General features: G+C 57.4%; 1 protein-coding gene across 1 annotated transcript in view; it reads right to left on the bottom strand.

Moving 5' to 3' along the window:
• LOC144951235 (uncharacterized) overlaps positions 1 to 24103 on the bottom strand; it is a 129991-nt gene that overhangs the window by 31427 nt on the left and 74461 nt on the right. Inside the window, exons 24-32 of the mRNA XM_078881385.1 lie at positions 23448 to 23560; positions 17512 to 17755; positions 17034 to 17164; positions 16155 to 16295; positions 7947 to 8073; positions 5772 to 5936; positions 4557 to 4704; positions 2885 to 3000; positions 1440 to 1639 (exon numbers count right to left, since the gene is read on the bottom strand). Of these exons, the coding sequence (XP_078737511.1) occupies positions 1440 to 1639; positions 2885 to 3000; positions 4557 to 4704; positions 5772 to 5936; positions 7947 to 8073; positions 16155 to 16295; positions 17034 to 17164; positions 17512 to 17755; positions 23448 to 23560 (1385 nt within the window). The remainder of the gene's footprint in view (positions 1 to 1439; positions 1640 to 2884; positions 3001 to 4556; positions 4705 to 5771; positions 5937 to 7946; positions 8074 to 16154; positions 16296 to 17033; positions 17165 to 17511; positions 17756 to 23447; positions 23561 to 24103) is intronic.

Raw genomic sequence — 24103 nt, forward strand, 5'->3', positions numbered from 1 at the left:
CCGCCACACAAACCACGCACCGACCAACACCGCTACACAAACCACACACGGACCAACACCGTCACACAAACCACACACGGACCAACACCGTCACACAAACCACGCACGGATCAACACCGTCATACAAACCACGCATGGACCAACACCGCCACACAAACCACGCACGGACCAACACCGTCACACAAACCACACACCGACCAACACCGTCACACAAACCACGCACGGACCAACACCGTCACACAAACCACGCACGGACCAACACCGTCACACAAACCACGCACGGACCAACACCGTCACACAAACCACGCACGGACCAACACCGTCACACAAACCACGCACGGACCAACACCGTCACACAAACCACGCACGGACCAACACCGTCACACAAACCACGCACGGACCAACACCGTCACACAAACCACGCACCGACCAACACCGCCACACAAACCACGCACGGACCAACACCGTCACACAAACCACGCACGGACCAACACCGTCACACAAACCACGCACGGACCAACACCGCCACACAAACCACGCACGGACCAACACCGTCACACAAACCACGCACCGACCAACACCGTCACACAAACCACGCACGGACCAACACCGTCACACAAACCACACACGGACCAACACCGTCACACAAACCACGCACGGACCAACACCGCCACACAAACCACGCACGGACCAACACCGCCACACAAACCACGCACGGACCAACACCGCCACACAAACCACGCACGGACCAACACCGCCACACAAACCACGCACGGACCAACACCGCCACACAAACCACACACGGACCAACACCGCTACACAAACCACACACGGACCAACACCGGCACACAAACCACGCACGGACCAACACCGCCACACAAACCACACACGGACCAACACCGCCACACAAACAACACACGGACCAACACCGGCACACAAACCACACACGGACCAACACCGCCACACAAACCACACACGGACCAACACCGCCACACAAACCACACACGGACCAACACCCCCACACAAACCACACACGGCCCAACACCGCCACACAAACCACACACGGACCAACACCGCCACACAAACCACGCACGGACCAACACCGCCACACAAACCACACACGGACCAACACCGCCACACAAACCACGCACGGCCCAACACCGCCACACAAACCACACACGGACCAACACCGGCACACAAACCACGCACGGACCAACACCGCCACACAAACCACACACGGACCAACACCGCCACACAAACCACACACGGACCAACACCGCCACACAAACCACACACGGACCAACACCGCCACACAAACCACACACGGCCCAACACCGCCACACAAACTACGCACGGAGCCCCTCCCGGCCACACTCACTGCATCACTCCCCACCCGCCCCTGCGTGTGCGCCACCCACCCCTGCGTGTGCGCCACCCACCCCTGCGTGTGCGCCAGTGCGGTCTGCGCGTCGCGTGCCTCCCCCTGGGCCCTCGCCGCCTCCTCCGCCGCTTCCAGCTCGGCCTCGCGACGCCGCCGCTCCCCGGCCTCGCGCTCGCACCGCGCCAGCTGCTGCAGGCGCTCCAGCTCGGAGCGCTCACGCCTACTCGCCACTAGCACGCTCTCCAGGGCCACACGCGCCTGCGGAGGCGGCGGGGTGAGGAGGAGGGGAGTGAGGGGGAGGAGGAGGGGGTGAGGGGGAGGGGGAGGAGGGGGTGAGGGGGAGGAGGAGGGGAGTGAGGGGGGAGTGAGGGGGAGGGAGAGGGGAGTGAGGGGGAGGAGGAGGGGAGTGAGGGGGAGGAGGAGGAGGGGAGTGAGGAGGAGGGGAGTGAGGGGGAGTGAGGGGGTGAGGGGGAGGGGGAGGAGGAGGAGGGGAGTGTGGAGGGGGAGAAGAAAGGGGAGGAGGAGGAGGAAGAGTTGAGGGGGCAGGGAGAGGAATCGGTCTTCACACAGCCATTATCATCACAATCATTGTCATAACCAAGATCAAAAACACCATCATCACCACCACCACTTATATTGCCACCGTCGCCAACATTAATATCAAGTCTAAGGATGTGAGGGGCTGGGCTGGGAGAGGGGTGCAGGGCTGGGAGAGGGGGGCAGGGCTGGGAGGGGGGCAGGGCTGGGAGGGGGGCAGGGCTGGGAGGCGGGCAGGGCTGGGAGAGGGGGGCAGAGCTGGGAGGGGGGCAGGGCTGGGAGGGGGGCAGGGCTGGGAGAGGGGGGCAGGGCTGGGAGAGGGGGGCAGGGCTGGGAGGGGGGCAGGGCTGGGAGGGGGGCAGGGCTGGGAGAGGGGGACAGGGCTGGGAGGGGGGCAGGGCTGGGAGAGGGGGGCAGGGCTGGGAGGGGAGCAGGGCTGGCAGGGGGGCAGGGCTGGGAGAGGGGGACAGGGCTGGGAGAGGGGGACAGGGCTGGGAGAGGGGGGCAGGGCTGGGAGAGGGGGGCAGGGCTGGGAGAGGGGGACAGGGCTGGGAGAGGGGGGCAGGGCTGGGAGGGGGGCAGGGCTGGGAGAGGGGGACAGGGCTGGGAGGGGGGCAGGGCTGGGAGAGGGGGGCAGGGCTGGGAGAGGGGGGCAGGGCTGGGAGAGGGGGGCAGGGCTGGGAGAGGGGGACAGGGCTGGGAGGGGGGCAGGGCTGGGAGAGGGGGACAGGGCTGGGAGAGGGGGGCAGGGCTGGGAGAGGGGGACAGGGCTGGGAGAGGGGGGCAGGGCTGGGAGGGGGGCAGGGCTGGGAGGGAGGCAGGGCTGGGAGAGGGGGACAGGGCTGGGAGGGGGGGCAGGGCTGGGAGAGGGGGGCAGGGCTGGGAGAGGGGGGCAGGGCTGGGAGAGGGGGGCAGGGCTGGGAGAGGGGGGCAGGGCTGGGAGGGGGGCAGGGCTGGAAGGGGCACCTCCAGTGAGCTGGCCTGCACAGTCTGGAGCTCCTCCTGTCTCTGGCGCTGCTGCAGGCGGAGCTGGTTCAGAGCCTCCTCCTCCACACGCAGAGACCCCGTCACGGAGTCCAGCTCTACAGCCAACAGCCACACGCACAGGCACGCACACAGCCAAAGATCCCCCGTGTAGCCTTAAAACACTGCTGGTGCAAGTGTAATGTGAGGATATATCCGGCTCAATGACGTATCACATCACAACTCGTCATGATGATTGGCTCTGCCGGTCCTGGTCTATAGCCAATGGGGGGAAGCCTGGGGGCGTGGCCCTGACGTTAACGGGAAGGTGACATCTGTAAGTAGAGGATTGGTTCTGCTGGCTTTAGCCACAGCCAATGGGGGGACGAGTCAGGGGCGTGGCCCTGACGTAATGGGAAGGTGACATCTGTAAGTAGATGATTGGTTCTGCTGGCTTTAGCCACAGCCAATGGGGGGACGAGTCAGGGGCGTGGCCCTGACGTAATGGGAAGGTGACATCTGTAAGTAGATGATTGGTTCTGCTGGCTTTAGCCACAGCCAATGGGGGGACGAGTCAGGGGCGTGGCCCTGACGTAATGGGAAGGTGACATCTGTAAGTAGATGATTGGTTCTGCTGGCTTTAGCCACAGCCAATGGGGGGACGAGTCAGGGGCGTGGCCCTGACGTAATGGGAAGGTGACATCTGTAAGTAGAGGATTGGTTCTGCTGGCTTTAGCCACAGCCAATGGGGGGACGAGTCAGGGGCGTGGCCCTGACGTAATGGGAAGGTGACATCTGCAAGTAGATGATTGGTTCTGCTGGCTTTAGCCACAGCCAATGGGGAGACGAGTCAGGGGCGTGGTCCCGGGAGCCTACGAGGGAGCCTGGAATATTCCATGGAGGCTAACCAGGATTGGTGGAAACGTACCACGTGACCCGGGTATTAAATAGGGGTGGAGACGAACGACACGTGGTCAGAACGGGAACGAACAGAGGAAGGGGGCCACGTGGGAGCGGGGCTCCGGGTTGCCACGTGGCTACGTGCGTCTCTCTCTCTCTCTGTCCCTCTCACGCTGCCTGTCATCAGTGTGAAGGGAAGCTGTAATACAAGTTGAATAAAGGACGGATTCCAGAAGTCGCCTCAACGACCTTTATTACACAATGTTGTTAGCGAGCACCTATGAAGGTCAGAACGGCACACGAGGGGGTGGGTGGCCAGCACCACGCCCGACCTCCTTTGTCTCCCTAGTGGCGACGTTTACACACCACACTATGTATTCAATTGAGGCTGAGTCAACCTAGGGGAGGCCCAGGACCGGTTCAGATAATCGTCACCGGTGTTGGCCGTGAGCGGGAATCGAACTCGGGTCACCGGGTTCATAGCGCAGCGCGCTAACCGCTACACTACCGCTCCCCACTGATGCACAACAACAACCGCCATTCGCCACTAAGTGGCGGTGACGTCACCACGGCGCTTGTGCCAGGCCACGTGCACGTTAAGGCCACGTGAAGTGTCGAACGCCCGCTGGCAGGAGGTCACAGGGCAGACCCAGCAGGTGCCACGGGTCGACTGAGATGACTGGCCGATGCACCACCTGTGCCCCCTACTGACGCACACACACACAGAGACACACACACACACACACACCGACACGTGTGTGTCCCACCATCTCACCGGCGGAGCGAGCGGTGAGCGCCGCTTGCGTCTCGCGCTGCTGCTCGCCCTGCAGCTGCAGACGCGCCGCCTGCAGCTGCAGCTCGGCCACCTGCTGCTGCAGGTCGAGCTGGCGGGCAGACAGGGATTCCAGCTCCTCACGGCTCTCCTACACTCACACAGAGACATGGGTGTACAGAGACACAGACATGGGTGTACACACACACTCACACAGAGACATGGGTGTACACACACAGACATGGGTATACACACACACTCACACAGAGACATGGGTGTACACACACAGACATGGGTATACACACACACTCACACAGAGACATGGGTACACAGAGACACAGACATGGGTACACAGAGATACAGACATGGGCATACACACACACGCACACAGAGACACGGGAATACACACACAGGGTGTTGCGGTGCACGATGCAGGGTGTCGTATTGCAGGGTGTCGTGGTGCAGGGTGCAGGGTGCAGGGTGCAGGGTGCCGTGGTGCAGGGTGCTAGGCTGCAGGGTGCAGGGTGTCGTGGTGCAGGGTGCCGTATTGCAGGGTGTCGTGGTGCAGGGTGCCGTAGTGCAGGGTGCCGTGGTGCAGGGTGCAGGGTGCCGTGGTGCAGGGTGCCGTGGTGCAGGGTGCCGTGGTGCAGGGTGTCGTGGTGCAGGGTGCAGGGTGCAGGGTGCCGTGGTGCAGGGTGCCGTGGTGCAGGGTGCCGTGGTGCAGGGTGCCGTGGTGCAGGGTGCAGGGTGCAGGGTGCCGTGGTGCAGGGTGCCGTGGTGCAGGGTGCCGTGGTGCAGGGTGCAGGGTGCAGGGTGTCGTAGTGCAGGGTGTCGTAGTGCAGGGTGCCGTGGTGCAGGGTGTAGGGTGCAGGGTGCCGTGGTGCAGGGTGTCGTGGTGCAGGGTGTAGGGTGCAGGGTGTCGTAGTGCAGGGTGTCGTAGTGCAGGGTGCCGTGGTGCAGGGTGTAGGGTGCAGGGTGCCGTAGTGCAGAGTGCCGTGGTGCAGGGTGCCGTGGTGCAGGGTGTCGTAGTGCAGGGTGTCGTAGTGCAGGGTGCCGTGGTGCAGGGTGTAGGGTGCAGGGTGCCGTAGTGCAGAGTGCCGTGGTGCAGGGTGCCGTGGTGCAGGGTGTCGTAGTGCAGGGTGCCGTGGTGCAGGGTGTAGGGTGCAGGGTGCCGTGGTGCAGGGTGTAGGGTGCAGGGTGCCGTGGTGCAGGACGGACGCGAATCAGCGAGCGTCTCTCCGCGGCCTCCCTCTCGCCCTGGGCGAGCGCCAGCGCCAGCTCCCGGCGCCTCTCCTCCACACGCTGCTGCTCCAGCCGCTGCTCCACGCGCCGTCGCCCCAGCTCGCGCGCCAGCTCCGCCTGCAGGCCCCGTGCCGCCTCCAGCTGTGGGAGCACGACGGGGGGGGGGGGGGGGGGCAGGGGGAGAGGGTCATGGGATTGGGGGACACAGGGGGGGGGGCAGGGGGAGAGGGTCATGGGATTGGGGGACACAGGGGGGGGGCAGGGGGAGAGGGTCATGGGATTGGGGGAGGCAGGGGGGGGGCAGGGGGAGAGGGTCATGGGATTGGGGGAGGCAGGGGGGGGGCAGGGGGAGAGGGTCATGGGATTGGAGGAGGCAGGGGGGGGCAGGGGGAGAGGGTCATGGGATTGGAGGAGGCAGGGGGGGGGCAGGGGGAGAGGGTCATGGGATTGGAGGAGGCAGGGGGGGGGGCAGGGGGAGAGGGTCATGGGATTGGGGGACACAGGGGGGGGGCAGGGGGAGAGGGTCATGGGATTGGGGGACACAGGGGGGGGGCAGGGGGAGAGGGTCATGGGATTGGGGGAGGCAGGGGGGGGGCAGGGGGAGAGGGTCATGGGATTGGAGGAGACAGGGGGGGGGCAGGGGGAGAGGGTCATGGGATTGGGGGAGGCAGGGGGGGGGCAGGGGGAGAGGGTCATGGGATTGGGGGAGGCAGGGGGGGGGGCAGGGGGAGAGGGTCATGGGATTGGAGGAGACGGGGGGGGGGGCACCGGGTTCAATGCCCATGCGAGGTGGCAGCATAACGGTTGGTAAAATATGAATGTTCTTGGTTCTTTCGGTAAAGTCACGTAGAATGGAAATAATAAAATAATAAAAATAAAACACGAGAAAATAATTCTCACGACGTTTCGGCCACAACGCAAGCAGCCGTCCTCAGGTGGAGAGCAGGTCTGTCGGGGAGACAGCGTCTGAATTGTTCTTCACCTGAGGACGGCTGCTTGCGTTGTGGCCGAAACGTCGTGAGAATTGTATTGTTTAATTTGTATTATTTTATTATTTCCCTTCTACGTGACTTTACCGAAAGAACCAAGAAGATGAATCCCTGCAGTCACGAAAGCTTCAAATCTAAATTGTCTTGCTGTGGTTTTCACACCTGATGATGATTGTTTGTGTTGCAATCGAAACGTCGTGAGAATTTTATTGTTTTATATTTTTATTATTTCATTATTTCCCTTCTACGTGACTTTACCGAAAGAACCAAGAAGATGAATCCCTGCAGTCACGAAAGCTTCAAATCGGTGGGTAAAATATTTTTTTTTTATTATCGGCGATTTGTTTATCTTTCCTAAACTTTGCACTCCGATCGTGTTTTTTTTGTTTGTCGTAACCTTTTGACCCGACCCGACTGCACATCTGTGAAAAAGAGCTTAACAGCTCATCGGATTTGTCCAGCGTCAATACAGATTCTGATACTACCAGTGCGGGCCCTGTAGCATAGGTTAGAAAGGGGCCCTAAATTTAAAAAAAAACACATAAATATTAAAACACATTTCTTACTTGCACAGTAAAGTAATTGCATTTTTTCAATTGCAATACAGCCAGATAATACGACTAATCGCTAACCTTAAACACCCAGTCGTTTGTAAAAGCTGAAGGCGGTCCAGTACTATAGTAATAGAGCAAGTGCAGAATCAGTGAACCGGAATTTATAGCTTCAAAGAATTTAGCACGGGGCCCTTGAAAGTACGGGTCCCGTACTTTGCCTTGACAAGATATAGAACACGATATTCTTAAGTTTTTTCGGTAAAGTCATGAAGGTAAAAAAGTTAAAATTAATAAAAATAAAATAAAAATAAAATAAAAATCACGACGTTTCGGAGGCAACACAAGTCTCCGTCTTCAGGTGGAACCGTCACAGCACGCTTGCTGTATCAAGTAAAGATACATTCCAAGAACACAGTTTATCTTACTTGATACAGCTATCGTGCTGTGACGGTTCCACCTGAAGACGGAAGCTTGTGTTGCCTCCGAAACGTCGTGATTTTATTTCATTTTTATTTTACTTTTATTAATTTAAAAATTTTACCTACGTGACTTTACCGAAAAAAACTAAGAATATGAGCGAGTGAGTGAGCGTTTGAGGGCCACGTCACCTCCTGATGCAGGCCGTGCAGCGCCGTGTGGTGCGTGTGCAGCGCCGCCTGCAGCTCGCTGAGCGCCGCCTGCCCCTCGGCTCGCTCCTGCTCAGCCCGCACCGTCTCCTCGCGCAGCTCCTCCAGCCTGGCGCAGCAGCACGGAGATTCAGGTGTCTCTGCGTGTGAGTGACGTGTCTCTACGTGTGAGTGACGTGTCTCTGTGTGTGAGTGACGTGTCTCTGCGTGTGAGTGACGTGTCTCTGTGTGTGAGTGACGTGTCTCTGTGTGTGACTCCCGTGTCTCTGCGTGTGAGTGACGTGTCTCTGTGTGTGAGTGTCGTGTCTCTGCGTGTAAGTGACGTGTCTCTGTGTGTGAGTGACGTGTCTCTGTGTGTGACTCCCGTGTCTCTGCGTGTGAGTGACGTGTCTCTGTGTGTGAGTGACGTGTCTCTGCGTGTGAGTGACGTGTCTCTATGTGTGAGTGACGTGTCTCTGTGTGTGAGTGACGTGTCTCTGTGTGTGAGTGTCGTGTCTCTGTGTGTGAGTGCCGTGTCTCTGTGTGTGAGTGTCGTGTCTCTGCGTGTGAGTGTCGTGTCTCTGTGTGTGAGTGTCGTGTCTCTGCGTGTGAGTGTCGTGTCTCTGCGTGTGAGTGACGTGTCTCTGCGTGTGAGTGTCGTGTCTCTGCGTGTGAGTGACGTGTCTCTGTGTGTGAGTGTCGTGTCTCTGTGTGTGAGTGACGTGTCTCTGTGTGTGAGTGTCGTGTCTCTGTGTGTGAGTGCCGTGTCTCTGTGTGTGAGTGACGTGTCTCTGTGTGTGAGTGTCGTGTCTCTGTGTGTGAGTGCCGTGTCTCTGTGTGTGAGTGACGTGTCTCTGTGTGTGAGTGTCGTGTCTCTGTGTGTGAGTGTCGTGTCTCTGTGTGTGAGTGTCGTGTCTCTGCGTGTGAGTGACGTGTCTCTGTGTGTGAGTGTCGTGTCTCTGCGTGTGAGTGTCGTGTCTCTGTGTGTGAGTGACGTGTCTCTGTGTGTGAGTGACGTGTCTCTGTGTGTGAGTGACGTGTCTCTGCGTGTGAGTGTCGTGTCTCTGTGTGTGAGTGACGTGTCTCTGTGTGTGAGTGACGTGTCTCTGCGTGTGAGTGTCGTGTCTCTGTGTGTGAGTGTCGTGTCTCTGCGTGTGAGTGACGTGTCTCTGCGTGTGAGTGACGTGTCTCTGCGTGTGAGTGTCGTGTCTCTGCGTGTGAGTGACGTGTCTCTGTGTGTGAGTGTCGTGTCTCTGCGTGTGAGTGACGTGTCTCTGTGTGTGAGTGTCGTGTCTCTGCGTGTGAGTGACGTGTCTCTGTGTGTGAGTGTCGTGTCTCTGCGTGTGAGTGACGTGTCTCTGTGTGTGAGTGTCGTGTCTCTGTGTGTGAGTGACGTGTCTCTGTGTGTGAGTGTCGTGTCTCTGTGTGTGAGTGACGTGTCTCTGTGTGTGAGTGACGTGTCTCTGCGTGTGAGTGTCGTGTCTCTGTGTGTGAGTGACGTGTCTCTGCGTGTGAGTGACGTGTCTCTGCGTGTGAGTGACGTGTCTCTGTGTGTGAGTGACGTGTCTCTGCGTGTGAGTGTCGTGTCTCTGTGTGTGAGTGACGTGTCTCTGCGTGTGAGTGACGTGTCTCTGCGTGTGAGTGACGTGTCTCTGCGTGTGAGTGACGTGTCTCTGCGTGTGAGTGACGTGTCTCTGCGTGTGAGTGACGTGTCTCTGTGTGTGAGTGCCGTGTCTCTGCGTGTGAGTGACTTGTCTCTGTGTGTGAGTGTCGTGTCTCTGTGTGTGAGTGTCGTGTCTCTGTGTGTGAGTGTCGTGTCTCTGTGTGTGAGTGACGTGTCTCTGTGTGTGAGTGACGTGTCTTTGCGTGTGAGTGACGTGTCTCTGCGTGTGAGTGTCGTGTCTCTGTGTGTGAGTGTCGTGTCTCTGTGTGTGAGTGTCGTGTCTCTGTGTGTGAGTGACGTGTCTCTGCGTGTGAGTGACGCGTCTCTGTGTGTGAGTGTCGTGTCTCTGTGTGTGAGTGACGTGTCTCTGTGTGTGAGTGTCGTGTCTCTGCGTGTGAGTGACGTGTCTCTGCGTGTGAGTGACGTGTCTCTGTGTGTGAGTGACGTGTCTCTGCGTGTGAGTGACGTGTCTCTGTGTGTGAGTGACGTGTCTCTGTGTGTGAGTGACGTGTCTCTGTGTGTGAGTGACGTGTCTCTGTGTGTGAGTGACGTGTCTCTGTGTGTGAGTGTCGTGTCTCTGCGTGTGAGTGACGTGTCTCTGCGTGTGTGTGACGTGTCTCTGTGTGTGAGTGACGTGTCTCTGCGTGTGAGTGACGTGTCTCTGCGTGTGAGTGACGTGTCTCTGTGTGTGAGTGTCGTGTCTCTGTGTGTGAGTGTCGTGTCTCTGTGTGTGAGTGACGTGTCTCTGTGTGTGAGTGACGTGTCTCTGTGTGTGAGTGTCGTGTCTCTGCGTGTGAGTGACGTGTCTCTGCGTGTGAGTGACGTGTCTCTGTGTGTGAGTGACGTGTCTCTGCGTGTGAGAGCCGTGTCTCTGTGTGTGAGTGACGTGTCTCTGCGTGTGAGTGACATGTCTCTGTGTGTGAGTGACATGTCTCTGTGTGTGAGTGACGTGTCTCTGCGTGTGAGAGCCGTGTCTCTGCGTGTGAGTGACGTGTCTCTGCGTGTGAGTGACATGTCTCTGTGTGTGAGTGACGTGTCTCTGCGTGTGAGTGACATGTCTCTGTGTGTGAGAGCCGTGTCTCTGCGTGTGAGTGACATGTCTCTGTGTGTGAGTGACGTGTCTCTGTGTGTGAGTGTCGTGTCTCTGTGTGTGAGTGACGTGTCTCTGCGTGTGAGTGACGTGTCTCTGCGTGTGAGTGACGTGTCTCTGCGTGTGAGTGACGTGTCTCTGTGTGTGAGTGACGTGTCTCTGTGTGTGAGTGACGTGTCTCTGCGTGTGAGTGACGTGTCTCTGTGTGTGAGTGACGTGTCTCTGTGTGTGAGTGACATGTCTCTGTGTGTGAGAGCCGTGTCTCTGCGTGTGAGTGACATGTCTCTGCGTGTGAGTGACGTGTCTCTGTGTGTGAGTGTCGTGTCTCTGTGTGTGAGTGACGTGTCTCTGCGTGTGAGTGACGTGTCTCTGCGTGTGAGTGACGTGTCTCTGCGTGTGAGTGACGTGTCTCTGTGTGTGAGTGACGTGTCTCTGCGTGTGAGTGACGTGTCTCTGCGTGTGAGTGACGTGTCTCTGTGTGTGAGTGACGTGTCTCTGTGTGTGAGTGACGTGTCTCTGTGTGTGAGTGACGTGTCTCTGCGTGTGAGTGACGTGTCTCTGCGTGTGAGTGTCGTGTCTCTGTGTGTGAGTGACGTGTCTCTGCGTGTGAGTGACGTGTCTCTGTGTGTGAGTGACGTGTCTCTGCGTGTGAGTGACGTGTCTCTGTGTGTGAGTGACGTGTCTCTGCGTGTGAGTGACGTGTCTCTGCGTGTGAGTGACGTGTCTCTGCGTGTGAGTGACGTGTCTCTGTGTGAGTGACGTGTCTCTGCGTGTGAGTGACGTGTCTCTGTGTGTGAGTGACGTGTCTCTGTGTGTGAGTGACGTGTCTCTGCGTGTGAGTGACGTGTCTCTGTGTGTGAGTGACGTGTCTCTGCGTGTGAGTGACGTGTCTCTGCGTGTGAGTGACGTGTCTCTGTGTGTGACTCCCGTGTCTCTGTGTGTGAGTGACGTGTCTCTGTGTGTGAGTGACGTGTCTCTGTGTGTGAGTGACGTGTCTCTGTGTGTGAGTGACGTGTCTCTGTGTGTGAGTGACGTGTCTCTGTGTGTGAGTGACGTGTCTCTGCGTGTGAGTGACGTGTCTCTGCGTGTGAGTGACGTGTCTCTGTGTGTGACTCCCGTGTCTCTGTGTGTGAGTGACGTGTCTCTGTGTGTGAGTGACGTGTCTCTGTGTGTGAGTGACGTGTCTCTGCGTGTGAGTGACGTGTCTCTGTGTGTGACTCCCGTGTCTCTGTGTGTGAGTGACGTGTCTCTGTGTGTGAGTGACGTGTCTCTGTGTGTGAGTGACGTGTCTCTGTGTGTGAGTGACGTGTCTCTGCGTGTGAGTGACGTGTCTCTGCGTGTGAGTGACGTGTCTCTGTGTGTGACTCCCGTGTCTCTGTGTGTGAGTGACGTGTCTCTGTGTGTGAGTGACGTGTCTCTGCGTGTGAGTGACGTGTCTCTGTGTGAGTGACGTGTCTCTGCGTGTGAGTGACGTGTCTCTGTGTGTGAGTGACGTGTCTCTGCGTGTGAGTGACGTGTCTCTGCGTGTGAGTGACGTGTCTCTGCGTGTGAGTGACGTGTCTCTGCGTGTGAGTGACGTGTCTCTGCGTGTGAGTGACGTGTCTCTGTGTGAGTGTCGTGTCTCTGCGTGTGAGTGACGTGTCTCTGTGTGTGAGTGACGTGTCTCTGTGTGTGAGTGACGTGTCTCTGCGTGTGAGTGACGTGTCTCTGTGTGTGAGTGCCGTGTCTCTGTGTGTGAGTGACGTGTCTCTGCGTGTGAGTGACGTGTCTCTGCGTGTGAGTGACGTGTCTCTGTGTGTGAGTGCCGTGTCTCTGCGTGTGAGTGACGTGTCTCTGCGTGTGAGTGACGTGTCTCTGCGTGTGAGTGACGTGTCTCTGCGTGTGAGTGACGTGTCTCTGCGTGTGAGTGACGTGTCTCTGCGTGTGAGTGACGTGTCTCTGCGTGTGAGTGACGTGTCTCTGCGTGTGAGTGACGTGTCTCTGTGTGTGAGTGACGTGTCTCTGTGTGTGAGTGACGTGTCTCTGCGTGAGTGACGTGTCTCTGTGTGTGAGTGACGTGTCTCTGCGTGTGAGTGACGTGTCTCTGTGTGTGAGTGACGTGTCTCTGCGTGTGAGTGTCGTGTCTCTGTGTGTGAGTGACGTGTCTCTGCGTGTGAGTGACGTGTCTCTGCGTGTGAGTGACGTGTCTCTGCGTGTGAGTGTCGTGTCTCTGCGTGTGAGTGTCGTGTCTCTGTGTGTGAGTGACGTGTCTCTGCGTGTGAGTGACGTGTCTCTGCGTGTGAGTGACGTGTCTCTGCGTGTGAGTGACGTGTCTCTGCGTGTGAGTGACGTGTCTCTGCGTGTGAGTGACGTGTCTCTGCGTGTGAGTGACGTGTCTCTGCGTGTGAGTGACGTGTCTCTGCGTGTGACTCCCGTGTCTCTGTGTATGAGTGACGTGTCTCTGTGTGTGAGTGACGTGTCTCTGCGTGTGAGTGACGTGTCTCTGCGTGTGAGTGTCGTGTCTCTGTGTGTGAGTGACGTGTCTCTGCGTGTGAGTGACGTGTCTCTGTGTGTGAGTGTCGTGTCTCTGCGTGTGAGTGTCGTGTCTCTGTGTGTGAGTGACGTGTCTCTGCGTGTGAGTGTCGTGTCTCTGTGTGTGAGTGACGTGTCTCTGCGTGTGAGTGTCGTGTCTCTGTGTGTGAGTGTCGTGTCTCTGCGTGTGAGTGTCGTGTCTCTGCGTGTGAGTGTCGTGTCTCTGTGTGTGAGTGACGTGTCTCTGCGTGTGAGTGTCGTGTCTCTGTGTGTGAGTGACGTGTCTCTGCGTGTGAGTGTCGTGTCTCTGTGTGTGAGTGACGTGTCTCTGCGTGTGAGTGACGTGTCTCTGTGTGTGAGTGTCGTGTCTCTGCGTGTGAGTGTCGTGTCTCTGTGTGTGAGTGACGTGTCTCTGCGTGTGAGTGTCGTGTCTCTGTGTGTGAGTGTCGTGTCTCTGCGTGTGAGTGTCGTGTCTCTGTGTGTGAGTGACGTGTCTCTGCGTGTGAGTGACGTGTCTCTGCGTGTGAGTGACGTGTCTCTGCGTGTGAGTGTCGTGTCTCTGCGTGTGAGTGTCGTGTCTCTGTGTGTGAGTGACGTGTCTCTGCGTGTGAGTGACGTGTCTCTGCGTGTGAGTGACGTGTCTCTGCGTGTGAGTGACGTGTCTCTGTGTGTGAGTGTCGTGTCTCTGCGTGTGAGTGTCGTGTCTCTGTGTGTGAGTGACGTGTCTCTGCGTGTGAGTGTCGTGTCTCTGTGTGTGAGTGACGTGTCTCTGTGTGTGAGTGACGTGTCTCTGCGTGTGAGTGACGTGTCTCTGCGTGTGAGTGACGTGTCTCTGCGTGTGAGTGTCGTGTCTCTGCGTGTGAGTGACGTGTCTCTGCGTGTGAGTGACGTGTCTCTGCGTGTGAGTGCCGTGTCTCTGTGTGAGTGTCGTGTCTCTGCGTGTGAGTGACGTGTCTCTGTGTGAGTGACGTGTCTCTGTGTGTGAGTGTCGTGTCTCTGTGTGTGAGTGACGTGTCTCTGCGTGTGAGTGACGTGTCTCTGTGTGTGAGTGTCGTGTCTCTGCGTGTGAGTGTCGTGTCTCTGTGTGTGAGTGACGTGTCTCTGCGTGTGAGTGACGTGTCTCTGCGTGTGAGTGCCGTGTCTCTGTGTGAGTGTCGTGTCTCTGCGTGTGAGTGCCGTGTCTCTGTGTGAGTGACGTGTCTCTGCGTGTGAGTGTCGTGTCTCTGTGTGTGAGTGACGTGTCTCTGCGTGTGAGTGACGTGTCTCTGCGTGTGAGTGACGTGTCTCTGCGTGTGAGTGTCGTGTCTCTGCGTGTGAGTGTCGTGTCTCTGCGTGTGAGTGCCGTGTCTCTGCGTGTGAGTGTCGTGTCTCTGCGTGTGAGTGACGTGTCTCTGCGTGTGAGTGACGTGTCTCTGCGTGTGAGTGACGTGTCTCTGCGTGTGAGTGACGTGTCTCTGCGTGTGAGTGACGTGTCTCTGCGTGTGAGTGACGTGTCTCTGCGTGTGAGTGACGTGTCTCTGCGTGTGAGTGACGTGTCTCTGCGTGTGAGTGCCGTGTCTCTGCGTGTGAGTGTCGTGTCTCTGTGTGTGAGTGTCGTGTCTCTGCGTGTGAGTGACGTGTCTCTGTGTGAGTGACGTGTCTCTGTGTGTGAGTGTCGTGTCTCTGTGTGTGAGTGACGTGTCTCTGCGTGTGAGTGACGTGTCTCTGTGTGTGAGTGTCGTGTCTCTGCGTGTGAGTGTCGTGTCTCTGTGTGTGAGTGACGTGTCTCTGCGTGTGAGTGACGTGTCTCTGCGTGTGAGTGCCGTGTCTCTGTGTGAGTGACGTGTCTCTGCGTGTGAGTGTCGTGTCTCTGTGTGTGAGTGACGTGTCTCTGCGTGTGAGTGACGTGTCTCTGCGTGTGAGTGACGTGTCTCTGCGTGTGAGTGTCGTGTCTCTGCGTGTGAGTGTCGTGTCTCTGCGTGTGAGTGCCGTGTCTCTGCGTGTGAGTGTCGTGTCTCTGCGTGTGAGTGACGTGTCTCTGCGTGTGAGTGACGTGTCTCTGCGTGTGAGTGACGTGTCTCTGCGTGTGAGTGACGTGTCTCTGCGTGTGAGTGACGTGTCTCTGCGTGTGAGTGACGTGTCTCTGCGTGTGAGTGACGTGTCTCTGCGTGTGAGTGACGTGTCTCTGCGTGTGAGTGCCGTGTCTCTGCGTGTGAGTGTCGTGTCTCTGTGTGTGAGTGTCGTGTCTCTGCGTGTGAGTGACGTGTCTCTGCGTGTGAGTGACGTGTCTCTGCGTGTGAGTGCCGTGTCTCTGTGTGTGAGTGTCGTGTCTCTGCGTGTGAGTGACGTGTCTCTGCGTGTGAGTGACGTGTCTCTGCGTGTGAGTGACGTGTCTCTGCGTGTGAGTGACGTGTCTCTGTGTGTGAGTGACGTGTCTCTGCGTGTGAGTGACGTGTCTCTGTGTGTGAGTGCCGTGTCTCTGCGTGTGAGTGACGTGTCTCTGCGTGTGAGTGACGTGTCTCTGTGTGTGAGTGACGTGTCTCTGTGTGTGACTCCCGTGTCTCTGCGTGTGAGTGACGTGTCTCTGTGTGTGAGTGACGTGTCTCTGCGTGTGAGTGACGTGTCTCTATGTGTGAGTGACGTGTCTCTATGTGTGAGTGACGTGTCTCTGCGTGTGAGTGACGTGTCTCTGTGTGTGAGTGACGTGTCTCTGCGTGTGAGTGACGTGTCTCTGCGTGTGAGTGACGTGTCTCTGCGTGTGACTCCCGTGTCTCTGCGTGTGAGTGACGTGTCTCTGCGTGTGACTCCCGTGTCTCTGCGTGTGAGTGACGTGTCTCTGCGTGTGACTCCCGTGTCTCTGCGTGTGACTCCCGTGTCTCTGCGTGTGAGTGACGTGTCTCTGCGTGTGACTCCCGTGTCTCTGCGTGTGAGTGACGTGTCTCTGCGTGTGCCCCGGCGGGCCTCTCACCGGTGCTCGGAGCCTGCGATCTGCTGAGTCAGCGCCGTGAATCTCTCGTCCCTGTCCTGCACCACGGCGCTCACCTGCGCCAGCACACGCTCCTGCTCCCCACGGCGCCGCGCTGCGTCCACCAGCTGCACCTGCACCGCCCTGCACACCACCGCCACCACCACCATTACTGCCATCGTCACCATCATTGTCTGTAGTACCACCACCGCCGCGACCATCATCACCAACAGTACTGCCATCGTCACCATCATTGTCAGTCGTACCACCACCGCCGCGACCATCATCACCACCAGTACTGCCACCATCAAAACCTGCATCATCATCATCATCATCACCGCCACCATCATCATCACCATCACCAACACCACCACCATCATCATCATCACCGCCACCATCATCATCACCATCACTAACACCACCACCACCACCACCATCAATCATCACCGCCACCATCATCATCACCATCACCAACATTACCCCCACCATCATCATCATCATCACCACCATCATCATCATCATCACCACCACCAACATTACCTCCATCATCATCATCATCACCGCCACCATCATCATCACCATCACCAACATTACCACCACCACCAACATCATCACCGCCACCATCATCATCACCATCACCAACACCACCACCATCATCATCATCACCACCACTGTCATCATCACCATCATCATCACCATCACCAACATTACCTCCATCATCATCATTACCACCATCATCATCACCGCCACCATCATCATCACCATCGCCAACACCACCACCACCATCATCATCACCGCCACCATCATCATCACCGCCATCATCATCACCACCATCACCAACAACACCACCACCACCACCATCATCACGGCTGCGCTCCTCACCGCAGCTGCTTGTCGGAGTGCAGGAGCCTGCCGGCGCTGTCGGCCACACGCCGCTCCGTCTCCGCCAGGTCGGCGCGCGTCTCCTCCAGCCGCTGCTGCGCCTCCGCGCACCAGCGGGACGCGTCCTGAGCCTGCAGGGGGCGCCACGGTCACGTGGTGTCCCAAACGTGTCCCCCCTGTGGCCCCATGACCCCGTGTCCTTGTGACCCCATGACCTCGTGTCTGTGTCCCGTGACCCTGTGTCCAAGTGACCCCATGACCTCGTGCCTCCCTGTCTCCGTGTCTCCCTGTCCCCGTGTCTCCGTGTCTCCCTGTCCCCGTGTCTCCCTCTCCCCGCGTCTCCGTGTCCTGGTGTCCCCATGTCTCCCTGTCTCCATGTCTCCCTGTCCCCATGTCTCCCTCTCCCCGCGTCTCCCTGTCCCCGTGTCTCCCTGTCCTGGTGTCCCCGTGTCTCCCTCTCACCCGTGTCCCCACGCACCTGTCTCTCCGTGTCCTCCAGCTCGGCGTGGGCCTGCACCAAGAGGCGGTTCGCGTGCCGCAGCTCCTGCCGGCGCCGTGCGAGCGTCTCTTCGAGGCACTCCGTCTCCCCCGCCACCGCCACCGCCTCCTCCTGCTGCTGCTGCTGCTCCTGCTGCTGCTGCTGCCGGAGCAGCGCACGCTCGCCCTGCAGCTCCAGCAGCAGCGACTCCACGCTGCCACGTGCGCCGCCGCCGCGGCGTGGCCTGCGCCGCACACGCAGTCACACCATCAAACACGCTGCACGCAGCACGGCAACTAAGCGGCGGTGACGTCACCACAGCGCTCGTGCCAGGCTAGGTGCACTGTGAGGCCATCACGTGAAGTGCGGGAATGCTCGCTGGCTATTCGGCTGCTTGGGCTGGGCACGCGAGCTACGTGACCCAGCCGATGCAGCCTCGCCTGTCGGAGGAGCCTACGGATAGGATCTTTCAAGGATCTGCACACACAGCATGCACAACACACACAGCACACACGGCACACACTGCACACACAGGACACACAGGACACACTGCACACACAGCACACACAGGACACACAGCACACACAGCACACACAGGACACACTGCACACACAGGACACACAGGACACACTGCACACACAGCACACACAGGACACACAGCACACACAGCACACACAGCACACACAGGACACACTGCACACACAGGACACACAGGACACACTGCACACACAGCACACACAGCACACACAGCACACACAGCACACACAGCACACACAGGACACACAGCACACACAGCACACACAGGACACACTGCACACACAGCACACACAGCACACACAGCACACACTGCACACACAGGACACACAGCACACACAGGACACACAGCACACACTGCACACACAGGACACACAGCACACACTGCACACACAGGACACACTGCACACACAGCACACACAGCACACACAGCACACACTGCACACACAGCACACACAGGACACACTGCACACACAGCACACAAAGCACACACAGGACACACACTGCACACACAGCACACACAGCACACACTGCACACACAGCACACACAGCACACACTGCACACACTGCACACACAGCACACACAGCACACACTGCACACACTGCACACACAGCACACACTGCACACACGGCATACACAGCACACACAGCACACACTGCACACACTGCACACACAGCACACACTGCACACACTGCACACACAGGACACACTGCACACACAGCACACACAGCACACATAGCACACACTGCACACACAGCACACACTGCACACACAGGACACACTGCACACACAGCACACACAGCACACACAGCACACACTGCACACACAGCACACACAGGACACACTGCACACACAGCACACACAGCACACACAGCACACACTGCACACACAGCACACACAGGACACACTGCACACACAGCACACACAGCACACACAGGACACACACTGCACACACAGCACACACAGCACACACTGCACACACAGCACACACAGCACACACTGCACACACTGCACACACAGCACACACAGCACACACTGCACACACTGCACACACAGCACACACTGCACACACGGCACACACAGCACACACAGCACACACTGCACACACTGCACACCCAGCACACACTGCACACACTGCACACACAGCACACACTGCACACACAGCACACACAGCACACACTGCACACACTGCACACACTGCACACACAGCACACACAGCACACACTGCACACACAGCACACACAGCACACACTGCACACACTGCACACACAGCACACACTGCACACACAGCACACACTGCACACACTGCACACACTGCACACACGGCACACACAGGACACACGGCACACACAGCACACACAGCACACACTGCACACACAGCACACACTGCACACACAGCACACACAGCACACACAGCACACACAGCACACACAGCACACACTGCACACACGGCACACACGGCACACACAGCACACACAGCACACACTGCACACACAGCACACACAGCACACACAGCACACACAGCACACACTGCACACACAGCACACACAGCACACACAGCACACACTGCACGCACAGCACACACTGCACACACTGCACACACGGCACACACGGCACACACGGCACACACTGCACACACAGCACACACAGCACACACTGCACACACTGCACACACTGCACACACGGCACACACGGCACACACAGGACACACTGCACACACAGCACACACAGCACACACAGCACACACTGCACACACAGCACACACAGGACACACTGCACACACAGCACACACAGCACACACAGCACACACTGCACACACAGCACACACAGGACACACTGCACACACAGCACACACTGCACACACAGCACACACAGGACGAACGGCACACACAGCACACACAGCACACACAGCACACACAGCACACACTGCACACACAGCACACACAGCACACACTGCACACACTGCACACACAGCACACACTGCACACACGGCACACACAGCACACACAGCACACACTGCACACACTGCACACACAGCACACACTGCACACACTGCACACACAGCACACACTGCACACACAGCACACACAGCACACACTGCACACACTGCACACACAGCACACACTGCACACACAGCACACACTGCACACACAGCACACACAGCACACACTGCACACACTGCACACACAGCACACACTGCACACACTGCACACACAGCACACACTGCACACACTGCACACACTGCACACACAGCACACACAGGACACACGGCACACACGGCACACACGGCACACACGGCACACACGGCACACACAGCACACACAGCACACACTGCACACACAGCACACACTGCACACACAGCACACACAGCACACACAGCACACACAGCACACACAGCACACACTGCACACACGGCACACACGGCACACACAGCACACACAGCACACACTGCACACACTGCACACACAGCACACACAGCACACACAGCACACACAGCACACACAGCACACACTGCACACACAGCACACACAGCACACACAGCACACACAGCACACACTGCACACACGGCACACACGGCACACACGGCACACACGGCACACACGGCACACACAGCACACACAGCACACACAGCACACACAGCACGCACAGCACACACAGCACACACAGCACACACTGCACACACAGCACACACAGCACGCACAGCACGCACTGCACGCACAGCACGCACTGCACACACAGCACACACAGCACGCACAGCACACACAGCACACACAGCACACACTGCACACACAGCACGCACAGCACGCACTGCACGCACTGCACGCACAGCACACACAGCACACACTGCACACACGGCACACACGGCACACACTGCACACACAGCACACACAGCACACACTGCACACACAGCACACACTGCACACACAGCACACACAGCACACACAGCACACACAGCACACACAGCACACACAGCACACACAGCACACACTGCACGCACAGCACACACAGCACACACTGCACACACTGCACACACGGCACACACGGCACACACAGCACACACTGCACACACAGCACACACTGCACACACAGCACACACAGCACACACAGCACACACTGCACACACTGCACACACGGCACACACGGCACACACGGCACACACAGCACACACTGCACACACAGCACACACAGGACGAACGGCACACACAGCACACACAGGACACACTGCACACACAGCACACACAGCACACACAGCACACACTGCACACACAGCACACACAGGACACACTGCACACACAGCACACACAGGACGAACGGCACACACAGCACACACAGCACACACAGGACACACTGCACACACAGCACACACGGCACACACAGCACACACAGCACACACAGCACACACAGCACACACAGGACGAACAGCACACACAGCACACACAGCACACACAGCACACACAGGACGAACGGCACACACAGCACACACAGCACACACAGCACACACAGGACGAACGGCACACACAGCACACACAGCACACACAGGACACACTGCACACACAGCACACACTGCACACACTGCACACACAGCACACACAGCACACACAGGACGAACGGCACACACAGCACACACAGCACACACAGCACACACAGCACACACAGGACGAACGGCACACACAGCACACACAGCACACACAGGACACACTGCACACACAGCACGCACAGCACACACAGCACACACGGCACACACAGCACACACAGCACACACAGGACGCACGGCACACACAGCACACACAGCACACACAGGACGAACGGCACACACAGCACACACGGCACACACAGCACACACAGCACACACAGCACACACGGCACACACGGCACACACAGCACACACAGCACACACAGGACGAACGGCACACACAGCACACACGGCACACACAGCACACACGGCACACACAGCACACACAGCACACACAGCACACACTGCACACACAGCACACACTGCACACACAGCACACACAGCACACACAGCACACACAGCACACACTGCACACACAGCACACACAGGACGCACTGCCACGCCATCGTGAACGCAGCACGTGCCGCAAGGGTACCGCGGCCTTAGGTCCCCGGCTCTGGTATTATAATTGTTTTTTTACCCTTCTATCTGCCAACAAAACTGACACCTTTTTTACAAGGAGTCATGTTTGCATAGACCGCAATACCTGCAGCCATAATGCAAACAAAAAACACAACTCTGATAATGTATGTGCACTGTCCTTGAAGTTGATTGGTCCACACCCAAGACAGCTTCCCTTAGAGCCTAGCCTCACATGGGTTACACCGCAGGTCGCCGACCCCTGGTCTAGTGGATCGTGGCCTCTACTGTCAGATCCTCGCTCAGGGTTCTGCCGGTTCAAGTTCAAGTTCAAGTATTAGGTGTAGCCCTGTGAGCCATTCGGCTCTTGAATCGGGTGCAACCGCAACAAACAAAAAACAAAAACACGAACAAGAAAACATCTTAAAGTGCAAACAGAAAATCCAAGAAAAGACAGCAAAACATTGCAGAAAAATCACCGTGTACACCAACGCTGTGTGCAAAAATCCCAGTTGGATGCAAGTCAAACAACAACAACAACCACAAGACAACTTAGATTAAGGCCATCAGTCCAACTCCGTACTACAACAACACAAACATGGCCAAACCAAAAAACTTTTCGAAAATCACCAAAATAAAGCCATGAAAGCAATGAAACAGTGATCATAGGAACTGCGACGGAATTTTCACAATAAACGACGTCAACAACATGTACCACCAAAACCCTGCAGCCATAGCTGGCTGCATGAGTCACCCCACAACAGCAGCAGGAGCCATATTCTTAGGTTTTTTCGGTAAAGCCACGTAGGTAAAACATTAAAATTAATAAAAGTAAAATAAAATAAAAATCACGACGTTTCGGAGGCAACACAAGCTTCCGTCTTCAGGTGGAACCGTCACAGCCACGACAGCTGTATCAAGTAAATGAGAGATTGCAAGAGCTACCACTCCGTATATATAATGGTTGGAGAGGGGGGAAGGGCCAAGTACGGCACACTTTTTATTAATATGGTAAGGTGAGGCTTAAGAGGGTGAGCCTTTGTTATGGAGAGGTACGGTTTGTGACTCAACCTGTGAAAAGGAGAAAACAACTGAACATGGTAAACCTGTAATAGTTGTCTGTCAAATAAGATTGGCCAAATAAGTGTAGTCAAATCTTTTTTTGCATTGGTCAATCACATCTTTCCAATGATTACTCAGTTTGTAACCGTCATCACGGTTGAAATTAAGTCTGTGTTTGTACATTTGTATGGATTCAAATCTAGAAGCGGCAGGAGCGTCAGTCGGAGTGCCAACAAGCCGTCTAACCGCGTGCGGGCATCCGCTGCCTCCTCCTCCGCGCGCCGCAACTCCCTCCGCTCGTGCCGGCGCTGGGCTCGAAGCGACGCCAGCTCCCGGCGCAGGCAAGACAAGCGGTCCTCCTGCTCGCGCACGCACACGCACGCACGCACACGCACGCACGCACACACGCACACGCACGCACGCACACGCACGCACGCACACGCACGCACGCACACACGCACACGCACGCACGCACACGCACGCACGCACACGCACGCACGCACACGCACGCACGCACACGCACGCACACGCACGCACGCACACGCACGCACGCACACGCACGCACGCACACGCACGCACACGCACGCACACGCACGCACGCACACGCACCTCCGTTTAGCACGCTTGCCTATGTGCAGTGCGCGCACACACGCACGCACAAAGACCCCGCACTCCCCGGTATAGCCTTAACAGACTGTTGGGGCAAGTGCTGTTAGCGAGTAGCAACTATGAAGGCCGCATACAAATACAAAGGTCCCCTATATAGCATTAACAGACTGTTGGGGCAAGTGCTGTTAGCGAGTAGCACCTATGAAGGCCGCATACAAATACAAAGCTCTCCTATATTTCTAGATTTGAAGCTTTCGTGACCGCAAGGATTCATACTCGTAGTTTTTTCGGTA

Source organism: Lampetra fluviatilis, chromosome 61 (genome assembly GCF_964198595.1).
Source record: "Lampetra fluviatilis chromosome 61, kcLamFluv1.1, whole genome shotgun sequence".
Taxonomy (NCBI): Eukaryota; Metazoa; Chordata; class Hyperoartia; order Petromyzontiformes; family Petromyzontidae; genus Lampetra; species Lampetra fluviatilis.